Source organism: Sinohyriopsis cumingii, chromosome 9 (assembly GCF_028554795.1).
Source record: "Sinohyriopsis cumingii isolate HCF-2022 chromosome 9, ASM2855479v2, whole genome shotgun sequence".
Taxonomy (NCBI): domain Eukaryota; kingdom Metazoa; phylum Mollusca; class Bivalvia; order Unionida; family Unionidae; genus Sinohyriopsis; species Sinohyriopsis cumingii.
This window is the reverse complement of record NC_142969.1, coordinates 36,360,709-36,385,304: the sequence shown is the minus strand read 5'-3', so window position 1 is coordinate 36,385,304 and position 24,596 is coordinate 36,360,709. Positions and strand designations below refer to the sequence as shown.

General features: G+C 34.1%; 1 protein-coding gene across 1 annotated transcript in view; it reads right to left on the bottom strand.

The window, feature by feature from the left end:
* LOC149791554 (transient receptor potential cation channel subfamily M member-like 2) overlaps positions 1–24,596 on the bottom strand; it is a 206,550-nt gene that overhangs the window by 134,513 nt on the left and 47,441 nt on the right. Inside the window, exons 2-6 of the mRNA XM_089969446.1 lie at positions 12,799–12,878; positions 7,578–7,758; positions 7,037–7,217; positions 6,091–6,257; positions 2,110–2,293 (exon numbers count right to left, since the gene is read on the bottom strand). Of these exons, the coding sequence (XP_089825572.1) occupies positions 2,110–2,293; positions 6,091–6,257; positions 7,037–7,217; positions 7,578–7,758; positions 12,799–12,878 (793 nt within the window). The remainder of the gene's footprint in view (positions 1–2,109; positions 2,294–6,090; positions 6,258–7,036; positions 7,218–7,577; positions 7,759–12,798; positions 12,879–24,596) is intronic.

The following is a 24,596-nucleotide window of genomic DNA, read 5'->3' as shown; positions in this document are numbered from 1 at the left end:
TTTAGAAAAGGAACTCAATGGACAACTTTGTATTTTTTACTGACAAGTGTCTGGTTTATAGAGGCTGAATATGGCTATGAAATTAGGAAATTGACCTCATAAATACTGTCCTTATGAGCATGTATCCTTCATTTCATCAGAACTTCATAAATCCTTGGACATGACAGGCAGGATTAGTTTCTGATTGACTATGAAATGCCCAAATTGTAGAATGGGAGTTTAAGAAACTTAAAATTAGACTTTATAAATTATTGTTTTAATTGAAACACACATACATATGTATTTACCTCATTTCTTACTCAAGAAACTGCCTTCGAACTTTCATTAATGGCACAATGTAGCTCTTTTACTGGAAATAGCTCCCTGCCGTAACCACTTTTGAGTGTATACATTTCAATTTAAGGGTAAAGAACAATCACCAAAAAATGCTCAAGTCAAGTGCTAAATATATAGATCAAAGAATAAATTAAACAAGATCTGTACATACTGAAAGGAATAATGATAACCGTCACCTTGTACTAATGTAAAGCAAATACACCGAGCAGCTAACTTTACTGTAACAGCAAATCCATCCATCCCTACAACTCAGCTGGTTCTGTTCCATAATCAGAGTCTAACAATTCCACATACAGCTCAGGATTGCATCAAAATAATAAATGGAGCATGTAAATCTAAATATGTCAGATTTTAAGTGTACTTGGTTCCTAAAGACCCTTTTCTATAGCTATAATTTGACTTAAAAATGAACACACAACATGTCCCATGTGATTATGTGGACATATATTTGAGGCACATTGTAGAGGTAAAATGAAAGTGGGTGGGGTGGGATGGGGTGGGGTGGGGTGGGATGGGGTGGATTTTGTGAGGTGTGTGGCATTGACCAAAGCTTTCTCTTATCAGTGTATAACAACTGTAAACAGTTTTTACAATCATTAACATGGAAAGGCTGCAATATTTTCAGTGTAGTTTGTAGAAGACTTTGTTACCACAAGTCCCACCTAAACCCTCCTCTTGTTTTCCAGGGTGGCATAATGAGAGAAGAGAAAAGGCATGTGTTAACAAATTTATATAGTGAATGTCTGCAAAGTACTAGACTTTTGAGGGGTGACCTCTAAGAGAAGAGAAAAAGACATGTGTCAATTAGCTTGTATCTGAAACTTACTGGTTCCAACATAATAGACTTTCGGCAGTGGCTTACTGTACAGTGTTCGGGAGAAGTTTACTTCACTAGCTCCATAGGGTATTATCTTATTTATTTATTTATTTATTTATTTATTTATTTATTTTTTATATTTATTTCATGATTCATGTATGTTTTTCTCAATGGCTGACAGGATATTATGCAATTTTAATATTTCACCATAATGTTGTGACATCTTTGACTTTCCTGTGATGTCATGAGCTTTTTTTATTGAAGCATGCAGCCACAATGGCATTTTACCAGTCCAATACAAGGCAAATTTAAAAGGTTTCCACTATATCATAAAATAATAGTAAAAGATTTATATGCCTTGGTTGGAAATGAATATTAAGTTTAATGAATATGTAAATCTAACATACCGACTCCTGCATTGAATTAGGCATTATATCAAGTTTAACTAGTTCAATAAAATGATGTCCTGAACTCTACAATTGCCAGTACATTATTATCATCAGCATCATCATTATTATTAGCAGTAGTAATATTAATAGTAGTAGTATTGGTAGTAGTAGTTGTAGTAGTAATAATAGTATTCTCATTAAATTACCATTCTACAGTTTTGTGATAAGAGCATGTGTATAAAGTGCAGCTGTGAACTGTATAGATCATGAAATGTCAGGTCAAGCTTGCAAATCATAAAAGTCTGAACTTGAGTTTGAGATTGATTTTCACTATCAGCCAATCAGAAATGACATTGCAAAGGTAACATTACTGTTATTGGTCAAAACAAAATCTCAAGCTAAAACTTCCGCTGAAGACTTGTATGATTTTTAGGTTATGTTTGAGCTGCTTGCTTATAATTATTAGACCTCAATCTGCCCATGCATTATGTGACGGCAAATCTGGATCATCACTGGATATGCATACTATACAGGAAAAAAATGAAATATCAAGATAAACTGCATTACCAGTCCCTGTGACTGTTTGCATTTCTGATATTTTCCGTTCCAGCTCAGCCCTGAAAGAGATCTCAGTTCCAAACTTGTGCTGAGTCCCATTATCTACTAGAATAAAGTGACTGTGATTTGGGTCCAGGAAACTCTCAAGCTTCTTTTGCCGTTCCTCTATACGGTATCCTGCTGGCCAGGACCCCTATATGAAAATAAATGGTCAGAAGCTCTAAAAATTAATTTCCCTTTTCTACACTGATATTTTGTATTTTTCTGAATTCATTCTCATTTCTGTATGTCCTTTAAACGAGATGCACAAAAAACTGTAATATTTAAATTTTCAAATACAGTATTTACCTGAAAGATAAGACCAAAACGTGATCCTAATAAATTTTATGAGAATACAAAGCTGAAATGGATCCTAGTGTGTCCCCAGAAAAATCCTCATTTGTTGGGTCTTTAAGTATGAGGTATGTAGTAAGCACGAAATCCATTACAATTTGTTCCCCATCAAATGAATTGACATTGTTTCTAAATGGCTAAGAAATCGGAATGTTGGAAATAGTCTTGAAAGGTCCTAAATTTGATTCTTCACAATGTCATTGCTGCATATCCTTCAGCAATGCATTCAACTTTGCTCACTTATGTCAGTTCCAATTTAAAGGGATAATCGAGTCTGTGTGTTTGTCTGTGCTGGCAGGTGGTGGTGGTTAACATGTAATGGAGTGGCATCCTATGCAGATCTGTGTAATGTCCTGGACCAGCAATTATTTCTGTTGGACTGACAACACAAGTTTAGTGCCATGCAAATGCAATTATTCAAAACTAAAAAGTCCTGATTTAATTCAAAACTTTCTGGTACCATCCTGTTCCAGATCTTTTTCATTGTTGTTTTCCTTTTAACTGTGTTATTATTAGCCTAATGTCCAGAACTGATTCTCAATATGTGCCAATATGACATGATGACATGATTTTCCTAACGCTTTGAAAAACATGTTGGCGCACAAAGAATGGACTATGTTATTGAAACTGTAATAAATTAAATGTTTCACCACAATAAAGACAAGTCAAATGAGAACAAGTAATGATCATCTGCTGTAGCTCCATTCTCACCAAAGAAACTTACACTTGTAAACACCTGGCATTACTGTACCATAGACACGAACGTTAATTATCTTCATTAAATTAAAAAAGGAATTAAAATACATACCGCACAGCATATGTGTCCTCAAAGAACTCATTCAGAATAAATATTTTTATCGTAAACAGTGTTAGATGCCTTGAGTTAAGAATGAAATAAGGTGAGATATATAAAAGGAAAATAGTTCCCACATGTACAGTGCTGTGAGACTGCATATTCAGGCATCTTTAGTTGCAACAAAATAGGGCATACTTTATTTGCCAATCAATTGCTGGTGCTTATATTACTCACTGTAAAACATACATTTTTTAAAATTTGATTGGAGGAACAGTTTCTTTAATTATGTCGAAGGGCCAGTCATTTTCACAAGATAGTTGCATCAATAAGGATTAACTGTTATTTAGTTGCACTGGCTTTCTTGCTTGTTTACTTGAGGGTGCAGTTTGGCCACAGTTACAATATGAAAACACGGCACGTTCTGGGGAAAAAAAGGCACACTACAGGATGAAAAGGCGACTCCTTTAAGAATTTTAATTGTATTGGACACAGAAGATCGGTTAATGTTTAGTGAAAATGAAACTTAAATATTGTCGTAAAAAACCTCCCATTTTAAGACTCCAATGTTCCTATTTTTTTAATTCAGTCTCTCTACTTGGCTTTTGAAAAGTAGACAGGTATGCAAGGAAATGGTAATAAAATCCGATTTTAGGAGCAGAAATACTTCAGCCATTCTAAACTTTACATTACTACACCTGAGCTATAGACCCTGAAATGAGTTATTTTACCAGAAAAATCATAACATAATGTACATGGAATGCAACACGGAATCAAAATGGAATGCTAAATGAATGTAATGAAATCAGACATGCATCTTGACTGGATATCAAAATCAACTGTTTCCAAGCTGACACTAAATTAATTCCATGGTCACAAAATCACTCCTGTGACAATACACAATCAGATTCCTTGCACTACCAATGTTTCACTCCAGATGGATATCCTTGATACTGTTCTCACTGAAGCAGACATAAAACAATGATATTAATCTGATGACAGCATTGCTAATGACTATATCTGTACACTCTGTATGTGATTGAAACAAAAAGACGTACAACTTGCTAACAAATACATTTTCAATAACAAAGGATACAAAGCTATTTTATTTCATTGACAGTAACAATCTTGAAAATGGAAAACCTAAGATCTGTAAATGCATTTCCAAACTAGCAAAACCAAAACCAAAAATGATGGACGAAATAATAAATGCAAAATCTGAATGAATTTGTGTCACCATAGACAGGAAACTACAAAATGGTTGTTAATAATGAAATGCAAGCATGAACAAAATGAAAAAATGGAACACACGAAATATGAAATGCAGAACTTATTAAAATCACCTGTTTCAGGACTTGTCCATGCCCAGGCCATGTGTTATGTATATCTATATTTCAAGATGTCAAACTTTTGGGAGTTTTCCACAGGGTACCCGTCTGTCCTAACGATCGGTTACTAATGTACGTGATCAAAGGGAAATTGTCTTAAATGCGAACCTGAACTGCTTTATCGTAGGTTCACATGTGCCAAGCCCCAAGAGAGGCATAAGCATAATTATTATTAATATAAGTTGCAACAAAAGCATAATCCGAGCATAAAAAGAGAATCTATATATTACACACCATAATTACAGAACCTGTATGAAAAATGGACAATTAATTTTGCTACTTACCTGGATCTTAAGTTAAAATACTTTGTAGCATTGTATCGGCTGAATTCAAATGGATTAGTAGTTAGTACAAGAATATAGACTCAAACGAAATTAATCAATTATTTATGCATAACACACTTTAACTAGTCGACATGTCTACAGTAACCTTTTTGAATAGTTGTAAAGTCCACAAATGATGATTGTTGTATTATCCTTGATCTGCCATGGTTCATCCCATAACAACGATCCCGTGCAACATGTTTTTTAGTTTAACAAAATCCCTCTCCTCTAACATTTTTCAGTCATATCACATCCATCAGTCACACCAATACACCTTTGCTTTATGGGCTTTTTGTTGATGATATTAGTGCCATTTATTTTCAGTTTAGACTGGTCTGCAAATTAGGTAGTATCAAGATAGGATGAATCTAGGACAAGTGGTTTTACATTCAAGAAACCCATCTGTTTTCTTTGAACTGTTTCATGTAAAAATCATTCAAAAACAACCACATTTACAGACTAGGTGAACTTCTATTAGATTTTTGTTTCCAATGTTATTAAATAACAAAGACTTTTTCCCCTTATATTTAAATAATTCAGTCAAAAATTTCACTCTTTATAGTTGCCCATATCATTCATTTTTTCCTAACATGGTATAAGGAGTGCATATTATGATAATCAAGTATTTGTGTCGCCATTTCTGTGACAAAACATACGTTGGAGGACCCCTACATTATGGTATTGAAATTTATCAAGAACCTTTCATTCATTTAGGACTTTCATAGACCTTTATAGGGACTAGTTTGGATTTACTTCATAATACTGTAAGATCCTCTCATAATTTTGATTTATAACTTTGACAATTTAATTGTTTGTTGAGATTTATAAAACTTGCTGGTTTTGCACCTTTTCTGTTACTTAAGTTTGTGAACATACACTCATAACACATACCAGCTAAAACACTATGGACTGAAAATGTTGAAAGACAAGAAATTGATCTACCTGAATGTCCATAAACTGATCTAAAAACAAATCTTAGCCAACAATGGACCAATAGACAAATGTAAATTTATATTCCCATTACCACAAATATGTTAATTTTACATGTATGGTACTCACTGCCTGGGCATAAAGATGCTTTCTCACGACCCACCTCTTTGTTTTCCAGGACATTTCTGTTCTGAACGACGCCCCATGGAGCTATACCAATGGTAACAACAGGCTTATGACCTTTTGTAGAGGTCAAGCCATAATCTTTCACTGCCTCCCCAACATGTTTCATCACACCATTATGAGTACCTCCAGTTATGATCCAAGCTCCTGAAAAAAATAAACCATGTATCTCCTAAAAAAACCAGGTGCAAGAAAAATTCCATACAAGGTTTATCAGTTTGTGTTACTTTATTAGTTGAAATTAACAGACTACTAACTGACTGTTTAACATAAAAAAAGGAAATATAAACGATGATATGGTCAGTGAAGACTAATTGCAAAAAACCCAATAAGATAACCCTTCAACTATCACTTCCTTTGTCTCAGTAATCCAACATCGCAATCTACTCCCTGAACACTTGATAATTTTCACCTATGTAATAGCTGATAAACACCATCGATATGCAACCATTTTTTGCTTCTTTGACTCAGTTCCTTGAGCCAGTTCTATATTAAATATTCAATGACACTATAGTAAAAGCCATATTTTAATGACCTTATAATGTAAAATTAACTTCATAGTTCTCAAGTACACTAAGTAAAGGTTTTCTGATCTGAAATAAAATTGTATAATATTTTTATTTTTTTATCTTCTTTGAACCACATTATAGTATCCAATGATATCGATGTTTACAGCAAGACAATAAACATCCAGCATCAGAGATATATTATTTTAATCAGATAACCTTGTAGAAGCCCAAAAATGGATCCCCTAAGCTGAGATTTCTTGTGTTGGTTCTATGCCAACTGTTCTCATCCAAACTGGACCAAAGTGACTGTGAGGAAAGGTGATTGTAAAATTACATGAATATAGTCAAATAGGATCAAACTGAAATCTGCAAGAAAATAAACACTAGAAATTTGTATTCAACATTTTTAATTCCAACCTGTGCTATGTACAGCCTTCATAAGACCATATCGGAATGCATCTCGTAATCGAGGCTTCATTTTGAAGTTTTTTGCACCACCGGTAACAGAAATCAGCAAGTTTGGCTTTTCTATTCCCCATACATTTATCATCAGCTCCAACATGGTGGACATATCAGTCTGTTCATCAACACGAACAAACTGAAAAATTTAATAAGATAAGTTATCTGGTTTTGTGATTAAGTCAGATCAAGCAAGTTTTTGGGCTTGTAGGACAATCTTCTGCAAGATCTGCATTATTCTAATTTTTTATAAGTAAGCAACTATCTGCTCTGAATCTACTGCGCACACACAAACACACACACATATATACTAAAACAAGCCAAAACTTCATCAAAATATGAACGTAACTTTTAAATTATCTTTATATAAATGCATAATGTACTTTGAAAATTTAGAATATATCTATATTTAACTTCAGGGCATGTTTATGAATGTTGTATTATCTTGCATTTGATGGCAAGAAAGGTGAAAACATAACTGCATAACAATATATCTTACTTTTCCAATAATTCCTCCACAACTAACAAATTTGATCTCCCCAAATGCAGTGGTAGGTACAGAGTATGCACATTTTGAAACATCACTTCCTAAATCGGTCGAAGGGCTCTCCGTTTCTCGTTTTTGGTGATGAAAGGCAATAGGTTCATGGTCACAACTTTTATATCCACACTGACAAATCCTGCAACAAAACATTTACAGATTTTGCAGTGTGGCATGATATGGTGGCATCTAGTGCTGACAAATATGGATATGTAGATAAGTATGTATGCACATGGAAATTAACAGCATGTTAGTACAGCATTGACTATAAGCACAATTAAAGGTAACATTCTAAAATGAACATAAATAGAATTACAGAAGAAACTGAAGGAAGACACACCCTTCGTAATAAAAGCAAGTATGAATTAAGAACAAAAATTATGTAAAATGTGGATAAAAAGTAAAAGATAAAGGTAAGCAAATCTATTAGGCCAAATTTTGTTATGTACACAACATTCCAGCAAACAGTAGGATTTTCTCACTTGGTACACCACCATACCGTTCCTTTATTCAGTATACAGCAATATATTTCTCTTCAAAGCTGGAAATCAAAGCACTCAACAAGAATGTTGATCTATATGGCTGGTTTGGAGTTTTATGGCACATCAATACATGAAGCTTACAATTCTTGCTGAGGAATATGAGTTCATACCTTGACCAAAGAATGCCACAACAGCCATGCAAGGATGAATTTCAACCCCCACCCTTCTGATCAGGAGTTCGGTATGATAACCACTGACCCAATTTGGCTCTCACATCGATATAAAAATGGTATTCAGCTAATCAACCTGATATATAAAGTTATGACCAGTTCAAGTACTGCCACTCTCTTATATATACACCATAAATGATTACCTGAAACTTAATTAATTATAAGAACAAAATTTCAGACATATAAAATTAACTGCTCTGAGTTTGAGTGACAAGAATTTCTGTGCAGATTTCTTTTTAATAACATTCATAATGTATGCAAATTTAAACGCCAAACAAACTCTCCCCCTTCCATATGTGCAGGAAACCTGCCAAAGTAGACAATTTTATACAAAGGCCACCTATTGTTACAGGAAAATATTACAATGTACTATATTAGAAGCCATTTCCAGAGGTATAATTTTATAATTTAGGTATAATGTTAAGCTTTAACTGCTTCATACACTGCAGTAATGCAAACTTAAGCAAATCTATTACCAGTCACATCCATAATCTCACACAGAAAATTACACAGAATATCTTGCAAAGAAAATGCTTATTTTTTACACAATGTCTGTTATTTGCTAATTTTTAACTGAAACAGCTGCCCCATGAGCTTTATTTCATCAAATATTCTTTGTTGTGAGTATTAACCTTTCCTGTGTGCATTAATAATTCAAAGCACAGTAAATAAAAGCTAAGCAAACAATTTCCATCCTATGGTATACTTGTTCTCCAATAAAACTGGTCCCCAAACCTGTAATGGCATTGTTGGATAACTACCCATTAATATGAACAGAGGTGTAGGGGTTGATTTATTGGACAAGGTGTCTTGTTGCCCATCTTTTTTCTAGTAGTTGGCCACCCTGACCAGAAACTTATCTATATGTCATGTTTATCTGAGTTTACTTTATTCTGGACATTTTGGGCTTCTTCACAGTTCATTCACTAATATTCTGGGAAAATGGCAGCCATGTGAATAGTCTTGTTAAAAGTTGGCACAAGGTGGCCATGTAATAGACACTTCTAATGAACATTTGTGCTAATACAAAATATATTATAATTATATCATAATTACAAATCTTCACCTTTGAAAGGTCGAATCTGTAGATTTCACAAACAGAGAAGCTGGTTTTTGTTATTGCTACACATTATTTACTTTGCAAATACACATCTCTTTGCCAACTGCAGCACATATGGTATCCTTGAGTAAGTCTCATAGAAATTTTTTTTTCTAGTGAAATATGTTTCTTTGCAAATATTTACCCAACTATCATACGTCAGGAGAACTAGTACTACCTCACAAGTCCAACCCTCCAAGATAAAACATTTACCTTAAAAAACATACAAGTTATCTGCCCACCTAAGTGGCAATTGGGGAGAGTGATCTACCTTTGATATTGGGACTGTTGGAAAACCCCATGATTATCTCAGTTACAACTGGAGTGTAAGGCATACTCTATGTATGCAGACCTGCCAAATCTTACAAGATTATCTAAGTAAGGCAGTTGATTTTTTCCAAAAGTCTTACCAGTTTTCAATAAGGTGTAACAAAATATCATGTGCTGCTATTGTCAAGTTGAAAAACATGTATTTAAAAGTCTGGTATTCCAGACTCATGCATCGACAGTAAACATTATGTTCAGCTAAAACTTTTGTAAAGTACATATAAATCTTATTTACCTCTAGTACAGTTGCACAAATTTCAGATCCAAACCCTATGCAGTTCAATGGTTTGTTATAATCCCTATCTATTTTAATAGACTGTCTAATTCTTCCAATGGGTGGAACAGAGCTCATATCTTATTAGTTTCTTCTTTAAATATGCTACACAATCATAATATCTTAGGAGAATAGGTAAGAGGTGGAGAAAGGTACATCCCCTTACCCCCAAGATGCCATCTCCAGTCCCTTTAGGTATGTGAGACAGCTCCTAGGTAACTTGACTTGAGAAGACTGCATCTGTTGGGAAGCAGCTTCAAAAGGGGAAATAGTTTCTTTCCTGCAAATCCTGTGGAAGTTGTGAAGCCATTGTCTTAAGAAGCTGTCAAATTACCTGGAAATGTGACCTGTTCCAACATGACTAAGGGTCAAACCAGATCGGGCTGAGCCCTTTGAGATAAAGGGTCTCTGAGGCAGAAACTGAAGAATGTGGATTGAGATCTCCATCCCAATTGGCTTAGATACTATCAGTTAGAAAACAGTTCTACTAAACAGTGATGCTTCTGGCAACTGCTACCTTGTGAGCCAAAATGCATAACAATTTCATATAACCCACTTAATCCAAGACAAACAGGTCTGTGTGGTAATATAATCATCATGTCCCTGTTTGAGAGGTAAAAATAGGTGCGATCTCCCTCAATGCATTAGTTCAGTCATTTTAAGATAACACTTCAAGGCTCGATCTGGATCCCATAGGTGGTCTTGAGTGTAAGTAATCAGTGTTAGACTATGATTCAGTACAAAGAGCTGGTTACCTATGGATGGAAGCCTGTTCCTGGCGAAGAAAGAGGGAACGATCATAAGTGACACAGACCAGTCTTGTTGAAACTGCACATAATTCAGGTTACCTGAGTGGTGCAATGAGGATGAGGCAACACTTCAATTCTCTTGCTTTGTATCACGTTTCGAATCAGAGGTGTAGGAGGACAGGTGTATGCATTCTGGTCATTCCAATCTATGAATAGTGCATCAATTTCCTGGGCTTTTTGAGCTGGGACTGGTGAGTTTAGGATGGGCTTGGGATTCCACCTTGTTGCAACAGGTCTACCAATGTTTGTTCCCATCGGGTCCATGTCTGATGAAACCAAGAGATAGTTAGACCATTCCATCTGCATAAGCTGATGGTTTTGAGACAAGTAATCAATTCTTGTTTGTATATGTCCAGGAATGTGATGGACTTGGACATGGATTTGTTGTTGATTATACGACTTTAGAAAGTCCCACACCAGTATCCAAAGGTCTGGGAACTTTGTTCCTCCTTGCTATTTGAGATAAGTCACTACCATAGAGCTATCAGATAGCATGAAAACACTTTTTCCAGTTAAAAATTCCTGCCACCAGTTTAAGGCTTTCAAAATCGCCTTCATCTCAAGGATACTGATATGTAGATGCCTGTTCTGGGGAGACCACACTCCAATGGCCTCCCAAAACGGCAATGGTAGGTGTGCCCCACCCCCACCAGCTTTCTGTATTTGCATCCAAACAGACATACAGACTGTTATCTTTGGTAGTTGTACTTAAAGAGGTATACCCACTGTGAGTCAAGTTAGGCCACTCCAAGTCTGTAGATGGTTCCTCAATTTTGGAAAGTTGGGAAGCAGTTGGTCCAGTGGGCAAACACTTTTGGCCTCCATTGAGATAAGAGAAACATTTGTAACAGGCATATACAAACACAACCTTAGGATGATGTCTTCTACTATGTTATGTAAGCATAGAAGGTAAAAGAATTCCCATGTGTATAGAGATTCCCTCAAGAATAACAAAGCCACCAATGACGTAAGGAAGTTTGTATAATGAATTTTCATGAACATTTTAAGAATGTAATGGTATAGAAATGTCATAAACATTTTTAAGAAATATCTTAGTGGTGCATCTAAGTACTTGAATTATTCATGAACCAAGTTCATGACATTTCAGTAACTTTTAAGATAACAATAGTTCATGAAAGTTCATTAGTGTGTTCAAGAAATTCCTGGTGCATCCAAATTCACAGTGTTCATGAACTTAGTTGTGGAACTTTCATGAGTTGTTCATGAACTCAAATGATGAACTGATCCTGAACATTTGAAGAACAGTTCATGCACATTCATGAACAGTTCAAAAGCATTCATGAAGTCATAAATGTTCTCGCAGAGGAGTCCAACATAGAGCCCACAGCTACCATATTGTGGCTCATCTATTGAGTGTCATTGTTATATGGTTGATCCATCATGAATAGAGTATGGTTTAATCAACCACCAAGCTGTGATTTCCTGGTGAACTGTTGGAGTTTCATAATGAAAAGATGGTGTATGGCAATAATAGAACTACTGATGAAAAGTTGATGGAGGGTACAGTGTGTTGCATAAGCAACCTGAAGTTGGATTCTACCTTTATCAGGATAAGATCAACAGATGGAGCTCTAGTCCAGGTGGTTGCTAAGGTAAGAGGAGGAGGGCAGAACTCCAGAGGTGTAAATGTCTAATGTGAAAGACCATCAGACCACTATTAATTCTTAAGAAATAAGCTCTTTCCCCATAATCAGAAGAAAACATGAATACAGTTTTGTGTATATTCACTGTACAATTTGAATGAAATTTAAAACAAACATAGATCTATAAAATTTTGATTTGATGCAAAAACGTTGGAGCCAAGTACATCCAGGAAATGTCTGCAGTAAATAGTTCAAGTCTGTGTGTGTGATGCAGAAATGGCAGATTAGAAATGTAACATAAACTGGGTGTGCGATTAAATATTGGAATACAATGCAAAGAAACTGTGATCTTACTCCATTTTTGCTTTATCATCAGAGGTCATATACGAGCATCTCATTTTGATATTCTTTTGGATCCATGTGACCTCTTGGCTCTGCAAAGAAGAGAATTCAAATCAGAAACTGAAAAGAAGTACAATGCAATGTATAAAAATGCTGAGAGGAGTGCATTTGATGATAGTGGTTGTCGGGATCTAAGGTTATATGCATAATGTTGCTGAGAAGACTGTAATAGTTGGTTTGGGAATCTAAGCTTGTATGCATAATATTGCTGAGAAGTGTTTAAGAGTGTGAGTCGGTGTGTGAATGTAAGCTTGTATGCATACTATTGATGAGAGGTGTTTAAGAGCGTGAGTCGGTGTGTGAATGTAAGCTTGTATGCATAATACTGCTGAGAGATGTGTAAAGGTGAAAGTGGATGTGGGGATCTAAACCCTTAGCTACTACAGCTGTTGTGCAGTTTCACTACTGCTGAGTGCTATCACATCAGTTAATGAGATTACTGAGACTGGTTGATAGGTTGAATACTAGAGCATCATCAAGGCTGACTACAGAAACTGACAAGAAAAACATGGTGACATTTATATTCATTATTTCATTAGTTTTGCTGGATTTCAGTGAAATAAAAAACATATTACCTTGATTAGTGTCTGTTTTCCATATATTTCCATATACTCCTGAATTCCATCATACAAGAAATTCCAGTCATGAAAACTGTTTAATCCCACAAAATAAATCCAATATTTACATATGTACTTATAAAAACATGAATAAAATCCATACTCTAATTACAAAGCTGAGAGTGGTACCTCTCAAAACAATCATTATCCATACATAAATGACGATGTATATTCCAATATGCCCACATCTCCGTGATGCTGATTTCATTCCATTTCATGTCTTTCTTTTAGTCCCCCATTTTCTTGGCATAATCATTTGTTTCTTGCACAAGATTTTCCACCAAACATTCAGGAATAAACATGAGAAAAAAATCTTTCTCATTGCTTAGTGGTCCAAGCTCAACTGCTGAACCAACATGAGAATCAAAATCATTGATCTCGAACACGGCGAGGTCATCCCTCCATTGTATAAGCAGGACTATGTTCGCCTCCTCATCTGATTAAAAATCACTTACATCTGGTGTTAAAATGGGACTAACATCAAAATTTGATCAATTTTCTAAAATTGATCCATTAAACTCTTGCGCTGAACCCTTTTTAAGTTGCTCATATCTGAATAAGAACCCATCTTTGTTTATCTCAACTACAGGTGTTTCGTAAAGTGCATAAAAGCCCTTACAGTATGTCTAAATTTAACCTCTCACCTTTCAAAACTTTTATCAACAATATGTAAACTTCTGTACTTTCAGCTAATAAACATTTAGTTAATATAGCGGTCACGCCTATATAGATATGACACTAGGGTTTCGAGTACTGCTGAACTATATGCACATACGCGACACTGGGGTAGTAAACTAGGCTTATCGACACTGCATATATGTGTCAGTGGGGTTCAGGAGCTATTTACAGGTGACGCTAAGATGCAACAGTCGTAGCTTAAGGGTTAAACTTGTATGCATAATATTGCTGAGAGGTGCTAACAGCGTGAGTGGGTGTGGGAATCTAAGCTTGTATGCATATTATTGCTGAGAGATGTGATAAGGTGAGAGTGGGTGTGGGGATCTAAGTTTCTATGCATATTATTACTGAGAGATGTGTAAAGGTGAGAGTGGGTGCGGGGATCTAAGCTTGTATACGTAATATTTCTGATAGCTGTGTAAAGGTGAGAGTGGGTGTGGGGATCTAAGCTTATATGCATATTATTGTTGAGAGATGTGTAAAGGTGAGAATGTGTGTAGGGATTTAAGCTTGTACGGATAATATTGCTGATGTGTGTAAGAGTGACAGTGGGTGTGCGGATCTAAGCTTAAATGTATAATATTGCAGAGAGGTGTGTAAGTGTGATAGTGCGTGTGGGGATCTAAGCTTATATGTAATTTCATTGTTATTTTCTGAAATTTTGGTAAAATATCCTAAAATAACATAGTTTTAGTGAAAAAGGACATTTGAGTGAATGTCAAGAAATGTTCAGTGATTCTGCTGAAATTTAAGTCACATTTTCACTAGGGTTGGATTTTTGCAGAGCATATTTTAATAGAAAGCCACACAAATTATTTTTCAGAGTAAACATCAGATCAAGCCCAAGATCCACCTTGCAACAATTTTCTAAGTCCAAAGATTCATCTATGCTTGTACTACCAGATATTAATTTTCTGATCATGTTTACATTTTCTCTACTTTTTTGGGCATGTCTTTGTCTGTTTTTAAACATCTGTGGAAATAAAATAATAAAACTGACATACATGTGTTTCTTCAAATTTATATCCTTCCACATCAGCCACACTGACATATACATGTACTCATACTCCCACCAATTTTTCTATTTGGATCAGATAGTTTTAGTTATTAATTCTTCAGAGAGTATTTTCCTTGATACCATAATACATGAGCCTGCTTTCCAAATGGAAAAAAGTGCTTATGGATTAAAGTTGCAACTTTATTCCATATGGAATTTTCACTTGCTGTGAAGTACTTATGAAACTGATATGGATTAAATTGTCTGATTCCAGAAGTTTTTTCAGGCAATACGGATTCATGAAGTATTCCATACGGAATCCATGAGAAAATTTCTGTACGAGAGCATTAAGAATCTGGAGGTAAATGACAGGAGGTACTCCAAAATGGTGTTTTTTCAAATCAATTCTACTGTCAATATGACTTCTGAAAAGTTTAATATAAAAACTCAACACTTTTGATAACATTACCACTGCCATATAGTGACATTAAACAAATGTGATATTAAGCTGACCTTGAAATTAAGCCTTCGTTGAAAATAAGGATAAAGTGATCGATCGCTACATTTTGCTCTCTATGTACTAGGCCAGTCTTGGTAATAATGTGACTAATATAATGAACATGTATCTTACATGCATAGAACTTAACGTGGGGAAAAATGAGATAGTGTAAATAAAGAAATTCAAAACACACTTTGTAAAAGTCAAATCACAAAACCATGCATCGAGTAAGTTGAACTGTCACTACTAAATCTCTAAAAATGCACAATATTAAAGAAAAGTCCATCTTCCGTGTTATTTATATAATATATAATTTATGAGTCGTTCCTTACATAATTTATGCTAACACCAGAAGAGACAATGTTTAATAATTTCTGTCATAAGCTGCTTGAATGTATCATTGACACTGTTGCTTGAAAATATGGTGTATGCAACATTACCAGCTCATTTTGTTGACAACAGCTACATGTACTAAGCAGTTTTTCCAATGTGAACTTGCCAAATTATTTACTTATCTGTAAGACATTCTAGATTCTGAACTTAAAATAGGATCCAATCCTTTTAAATTTCAGGCTAGATAAAGCATGATTTCAAGATTTTCAATTGTTGGTTGCCATAGCTATTATCACATTGTTTTTGCTACCTTATTCTGATTGAAAAAAGACAAAAACTAAGTCATAATGGATAAAATAGTATAGCTGACCAACAACCAAACATAGCATGAGTTTAAAGTGTGAGTACACCGTTTGATTTCTTTGCCAAAAATATACATATCTCTTGAGTAATATTTTAACTGTAATGAAATGAGCACGATAGTGAACACAATGAACACAACAAACCTCATAATGCAACAAATCATTTGGAAATCCTTTCAGTCAAAACATCTATGAAGTATGGGAATTTCAATCACACTGAATATACAGTTGATTCTCTAATGTCTCAATTAAATTATTTCCATAAAAATGTACTATTACAAACTTCAGAAACAAATCTGGTATTTCTTTATATAACTATAAAGAGTAAATATTTTCAAATTGAAATCACAAATTTTGAACTAATAATGCTCACGTTCTTTATCTGGCCAGGCTCTGCGGGACTAACTTTTGCTGTCATGGTCAGGGAATATAATCTCTTCTCTTTTTTATATGGTTATCCTGGGAAAAAAACAGGTGATGGTTGTGAGTTAAGACTTTAAGAAAGTGACAATAGCTACTCTATTGATTTCTAAACGATGTGATAGTTACAAGCATAAACTTAAGAGAAGAATTAACTTCTAACCCTAGCAACTTTTCACAAATTTTCTTACAGTAAATAATAGTAAATATACCAAATCCAATTTGAAGATTATGAAGGCTTATGCAAGTATCATATCACATGTAATATTAAGAGACTTATTGATCCTATTTAAACTGTTTATAGCATATTACATTTAAGTTATTACATTTATATTAAAACTATCATTTGCTTCACTTCCATTGTACAGGGATATTGTGACAGATGGATTATTGTGTATTATGGATCCATGAAACCATTTCTATCCTTCCGTCAACATTATCTGCTGGTAACCTTCCTTGAAACCATATTTGTGTTGTGTATGAACTGTATTTCCCCACTTTAAATGTGTAAAGGCAATATATATATATATATATATATATATATATATATATATATATATATATATATATATATATATATATATATATATATATATATATATATATATATATATATATATATACATATATATATATATATACATATACATATACATATATATATATATATATATATATATATATATATATATATATATATATATATATATATATATATATATATATATATATATATATATATATATATATATATATATATATATATATATATATATATATATATATGTCTGTGTGTGTGTGTGTGAGGTCGTGGGTTAGAACCCCAGCCATAGACTTATAAAAATGTTACTAACAGCTGCCTTACTCGGCGCTCAACATCAAGAGGTTAGTGTTAGGACAGGTCGGCCTGGTGACAGGATAATGTGAATGGGTGGGGTGGGACATCATGCTACATGTCTGTGGCATGATGTCTCAGGGCTAGACATCATTATAAACTGCCACACTGCAGACGTCATAGAGATATGACTACAAAATTGTTAAAAATATGGTAAAAATCCAAATCACATGCACACACGCCCACACAGGCATGCGTGCTATCTCTCATACACAAACCTGTGTTTACCTTCAGTATGATAAATTTCTGATGTGGAAATATGGAGGTTTTCATTTGAGAGGTAACTCCGAAAACCATTATTCTTTATATGATCGTATTTGCCCTGTTATTACGAGTATTTGCTCATGTAGGCATATGGAAATAGAATAAATGTATAGAAATATAACAAGACTTCTAATAGAAAAAGAATAAGTTATCAAATGAATAACAGGTCCTGGACTGGAACTTAGCAGAAATAACTTTGTTAGCTTTTTCAATTGGGGTAAGTCAAGGAAGGAAATACATTAAATATAACTGTTGACAGTAAAATTTATCTCATAGATATCTATTGGAGCGTTATGAAGATACTTACAAGTTTTAACACAGTTTACAACCTGATAAGGCTCGAGCCTCAGAAAGCTTGCCAGTAGCTTTCTGTGGGTTGATGATTAATTTTTTGCGGATTCTTCTCCAATTCAGTTATACTGGCTGTCATGTACAGCCTATTGTGTCCTTAAAAATGGAATACAAAGCTGCAACAAGAAAGGTTAGCCTAATATGCATTGTTACATGTTGTTTATTACTGAGGGCATTTTCAATCTTTTATGCTTTTTTATAAGGAGATAACAGATTCAGCAAACAGGGTTTTGGTCTTATATTGGAAGTGAATGAATATAAAAGATTACATAACTATGACATAAAATGTGCGTCACATTAAACTTCATAATCAGAATAGTTTATCTTCTCTAATTACACCTAGTCCTAATTTCCACCTACATAGAATATATATATATATATATATATATATATATATATATATATATATATATATATATATATATATATATATATATATATATATATATATATATATATATGCAATGGTTCCAACAAAGAACAAATGCAGGTGGCTTATGATAGGTTCTATAACTCCTTGTGACAAAGCTTGTGTAAACGAATTCTGAGGACATCATTTACAAAGTGTACGGAGAGTGAACTTAGTTCCAAACCGTGTCTGAAGTGTGGTGTTGGCGTTAGAGGAAAGACGCACAGTTGATGCACCAGTGAAAAATCTTTAATCCACGTTATTTAAAACCACGAGTATTATCATAAAATGTCATATCATCACGTTAGTGTTAGTCTGACTCCTGGTTAGATTTAAAAAACTTTATTCAAATTCAGCAAAGGACTGCGGAATGAAAATATCACTTAAGCGAGATCAAATCACGGTTGGTCAAAATAAATTATCATTATCACAACGTCAACTTAAACATTTCCACAGCGCTAAACAATTAAAAACAGACGTCAAACATAAACTCTCTGCGGGTCCGATTAAAGACGCAATTAAAACAGGTGATATTTTTCCACTTCTCGCGACTATTCCAGCCTCGATAGCCTCAGCCGCTCCTGCCGTAGATAAAGCAGTCGCATTAGGTACTGTTAAAACCGCTGCTGGAATGGCATTAAAGAAAGACACAAGAAAAGGATTAAAAAAGAGTGCGGTCCACTCGTGGACTGGGTCTAAGATTGCCAGGATATCATCGAGGAAGAGGTCTAAGGCTTCCAGGAACACTTCGTTAATTATTCCAGTATCAAATTTTAATTTACTTGATGCTGTTAAACATCTAAAAATAAAAAAGTTCAGCGGTGTTTTTATTCGAGATCAATTAGCACAGAGACCAAACAATATTGAAACGGGTATTATTAATCTTGATGATAATTCAGGACCTGGTATTCATTAGGTATCATGCGTAGTTGATACACGTGGAATAGTTTATTTCGATTCGTACGGGTTAGCTCCACCGCGTGAGTTTATCAAGTATGTCGCGCCACTTCACGCAAAAGTTTGGTATTCAACGCTACAAACACAAACAATGACAGATCCTCCAATATGCGGCCGTGAAGTAATTAATGTACTTAACGCTATATCAAAGTCTTCCAATGCACCTCATAAGGTCGTGCATGATGATACAAGTAATGGCTTCGTTTTAAACAGATCTTAAATTACAATGGTTGATATTTACGGAAGATCTTCTTCTACCAGTGTAAAGAAAAAAAGATGACATTGATATGTCGACGTACGCGACTAAAGATGAACATGCTGATATCATGAATCTCGCTGGAGTTGACCGAGATGAAGTAGTTGTTTTTCAGGATAAATACGGTGTTTTAAAAACGAGCAACATCAAATGGAATGATATAGTTCGACGAGTACTCGGTGCGGTCACGGATACCATTCCAGTATTTACAGAAGGTGGTTGAATCAGAGACTCAAGTGCATCGTTTGCAACCATCAGAAATGAAATTGCCAGAAGCGTTGCTAATCGTTTGAAAAACACTGGCGACACAATGACAGGCGAACTCTGCATGAACGGAAATAAGATAGTGATTTTAAAAGATCCAACATCCGACGAAGATGCCATAACAAAAAAAAAATGCGTTGACGTTAACTACAGCGCCGTAGATGGTAAATTATCCACGTTGCGGGCCTAGTACGATGTTCACCAAAAAGTTAAACGAATTTATCACAGATGAAAAGAGATCCATGGTAACTCCAAAATATCGAAGAAAATACCCATGGGTTAAATCAGACAAATATATTATAACTGACGAAAAAAGATCCTTCGATACCTTTTCGAATTATCGATCATGATCCAAAAACCTCTGCTGATATCGTCTATGAGAAAGATTTTATAAACTTTTCTGATAATATCAAAACCGAGTACATGAACATGTATTCAATATTCCTACAATCGTTCAAAAAATATATCATAGAATATCCTAATGATGATCTAAAGAAGCAGAATATTGATTCGATAAAATATCAGAATCAGATTGTATGGGACCTTGAATTCTCTAATCGGATCATCACCGAGGCGATACATGGTAGTAAGTATAATAGAGGAACAGCAAAATCAGTGAGACAAATTTACCTCGACCATTATGGAGTAACCGAGGCGGAATTATTAGTCTCCACATTGTCGGGATTTGGTACTGACGGGCTAAAATAAATCGTTCAACAATTTCATCAGTGAGAACTTTCCTAAAATTATCGAGGCATGGAGAAAATTAGCTCCACCTCCGGTTATTCTCAAACATAACAATGATCCACAGAGAGGCGGTCGTCATATCTCACCAGGAAACGTCAATATAGCACCAACGATCGCGGTTAATTTTGTTTGTGATGTAATTGATGGCATCTATCAAATAGATCTTGCAAAGTTAAATCAGACTCAGCAAGGATACATTTTATACATCTTCTCTCCGCAAGTACCTCCTGGGGATTTGATCGTGCAAGAACCAACCAATCCTGTTTATCTATGGTGTCATAATAATATATTATCACGAATAAATTTCAAACTCACTGGTCATTTGGGACACGTAATTGACCTGCGTGGAGCAGAATTGATTATAAATAAAATATAAGATCATAGATCTTTGATCTTAATGATTAGCGTGAAATAAGAAAATGAAATATTCAGAAAAATAATAAATATTTCTGATAATAAATAATTCTGGATAATAACAAAATATTTCTGATGATGATAATTCAGAATAATAATAAAATATTTCTTATGATAATAAAATATTGCTGTTAATAAATAATCTGATAAAATATTTCTTATGATGATATTTCTGATGATAATATTTCTTATGATGATAAAATATTTCTAATGATAAATAATTCAGAAAAATAATAATAAATTATTTCTGATGACAATACATAAATCGGAATTATTCAGAGTTATAAAATATTTCTGATAATAAATCATTCAGAATAAGAATAAAATATTTCTGATGATAATATTTCTTATGATAAAATATTTCTGATAAAAAACGATTCGGAATAATAATAAAATATTTCTTATGATGATATTTCTGATGATAATATTTCTTATGATGATAAAATAATTCTATGAAAAATAATTCAAAATAACAAAAAATAAAATATCCCGATGATAAATAATTCGGAATAATAATAAAATATTTCTGATAATAAACACTTCAGAATAATGACAAAATATTTCTGATGATAATAAAATATTTCGAAAAAATCTGAAAGATTACACGTGCTAAGAGACAGTCAATATTTTTCACTTTCACTCAATCGTTTCATCAGTAACGAAGTTACTTTAGATCGTATCATTTGTAACGAAGTTATTTGCTGACATTTGTTCTTAATTTTCTTATGCGAGTATTAATTGTTTCCTTTGCTTCGTGTTCACGGGATAATTGTGATCTAATTTTTTTCTGCGGTAGAGAGAGAGAGAGGGAAAAATTCCCTACCTCGTTATCATTTACTGCAGCTAGCGACTGAAACATCACCGTTTGAATTCGTTTTACGAACTTGTCCACCTTCATGTTTACGTTCTTGTAATATTTCAAAATCAGAACAAATTTTTTCAGGATTCAGTTCATCAGATATATTAATCCGTATTTTCTCTAATTTTTTAATAGCAGAAATAATATCATGGATATTTTCATAGTTCATTATACAGTATATAATATATATTTAAAATTAAAAAATACACAAATCCCATGTGAACCTCTATCTAGCTTGCCACCGCATTCTAGTAAGTTCAGAGGGCACGAAATATTTTACACAACACAACCCCCATGTGAATTCTTAGCTTGCCACCACATTCTAGTAAGTTCAGAGCACACGAAACACAACCACTTATGTGCTCCTAACCTGTCAAACAACAGTCTAGCAGGCTGAAGAGGGCGTGTTTAGTAAATGACGACAAAGTACATAATTCTTAATTAACTTAATTCTAAGGACAGCACAACATATACGGGAGCCATTCTTTACGCTCAACAGATTTCTGCATACACCCTACCATATCAAAATGAGCACCCAACAAGTTGTCTGACGTGTTGAGGAGGTTTCTTTCTGTTGAGGTTCGAAGTTGGTCGGAGCCCCCAATTTTATACATAAAAATCGCGAAATATGCGCAATCACCGATAGTTGTCAGTCATGGGACTCAATCGCCAGACCTTGAGTATCACAGTTCTATGCTTTAGCAATGAGCTACGGAAGCATCTGACAGATATATGTTTTAGAAATCATTTTAAAATTAGCCGTGTACTAATTATTTTTCATAATACACTGTTTTCATAGGACAGTTGTCCCGCGCCAGACTTCATGATATAACCTTTCCGAAACTTTTATTAACAGAGAAAAATCATCACGATATATGTCACTGAAGAAATCATTATAAATTTATATTTTTCGTATTTTTCTCAGTTGGATAGCAAGATGCAACATGAATTTAGTCCTGAACATACGAATTTAGAACAAATACGCTGTATGAACGGATTTAGACTTAACAAGTCATATTTGCAAACTTAGTTATTTCTGAATAATATATGTACCTGAATATAATTCAGGAAACGGTGTGGCTACTCGCTGTTTTGTTATTTTAATTATAATCGCAGAAACAATAAAGATGAAACAGGAAACCGGACGGATATAATAAACAAAAAATGTTGTTTCTTAAAAAGTATAATATTTCCCTTAAGAAATGATTACACGTAACGTACTGACGTTACTTGATATAAAAGTACAAGGGAAATAACTGACACTCTTCCCGTAAGCCACTCTCGACAAACCGAAAATTAAACACGGAATCAAACAAGTACGGCTTGTCGAGTTAACATTACAATATTACGGATTAAATTTTGTCTCAACTGACTTTATAAATACACGACAAGAGAGATTTAACCACAAAAAGATATTTATTTACGAGTAATACGTTGATTTCTCACAGTTAAGGAAGGTAATTCTAATCGCATGATTTATCCTTAACTGAGTTATCTCCCATCGATAACGCTGAAATTTACAAAAACTTCAGATTTTAGCGATGTACCATATAAACAAAAAAAAAAGAAATTAAATAAAATGGTTAATGAATATAAGAGGCATAACTACCGGAGATAGTTTAGCTTGACAGTTATCTCTAGCAATAATGGAAAATGAATTTTTGTTTATATTTTTTTTGAAAACGCTGATTTGTATATTTTTTGCTACAGAATGTATTAAAAACCTGCAAGTATCAAAATATTTGCCAGCTGCATATGTCGATAAAAATATTTTTTCTTCGCCAGTCTCTAAATTTGTGGATACAATTGCTTTTGTGCTCTTATCATTACAGCCAGTGTTTCCAAATCTACAATTCTTACTTTGTATGATAGCTCGTAAATTGGAAAAAAATATTATCTGTTCTTATACCGCTGATGTGGTCGATCACAAGACCTTTTTCGATCAATCCGTTGAAACATTCGAATATAAATCGGTGACAGTGATACTTTATCTTCCTTTCGAATTAAAACATGAGAAAACCAGTATTAGTGATAAAACTGACAAAGGTTTTTTAGTCGACAGTGTCTAATCACACCATCACGAAATGCTTCGTAGTTCGTTATTATTGGATGTTTCACAAACTCTTGGCTTGTGGGGTTAGCAATATTTTGCTCCATATATGTAATACCATTTGCTTAAATCATAATTTGCCTAAATGATTTCTTTCAGAACTTATATGATAATCCACACACTTTATAGCCCTGTCACTTTCATTATTTTTTATCATAATATCCTTTAAGCTCTCTGTATCTTTTACCACCACATTGTGCACACAACTGTGTTTTCCGCTACTTCCAACACCACATCGCAGACACGGTATTGGTCCTAAACTTCCATTACGAATGCCTTGCAAATGATATCCGCAGAATTCTTTTATACAAGATTTAT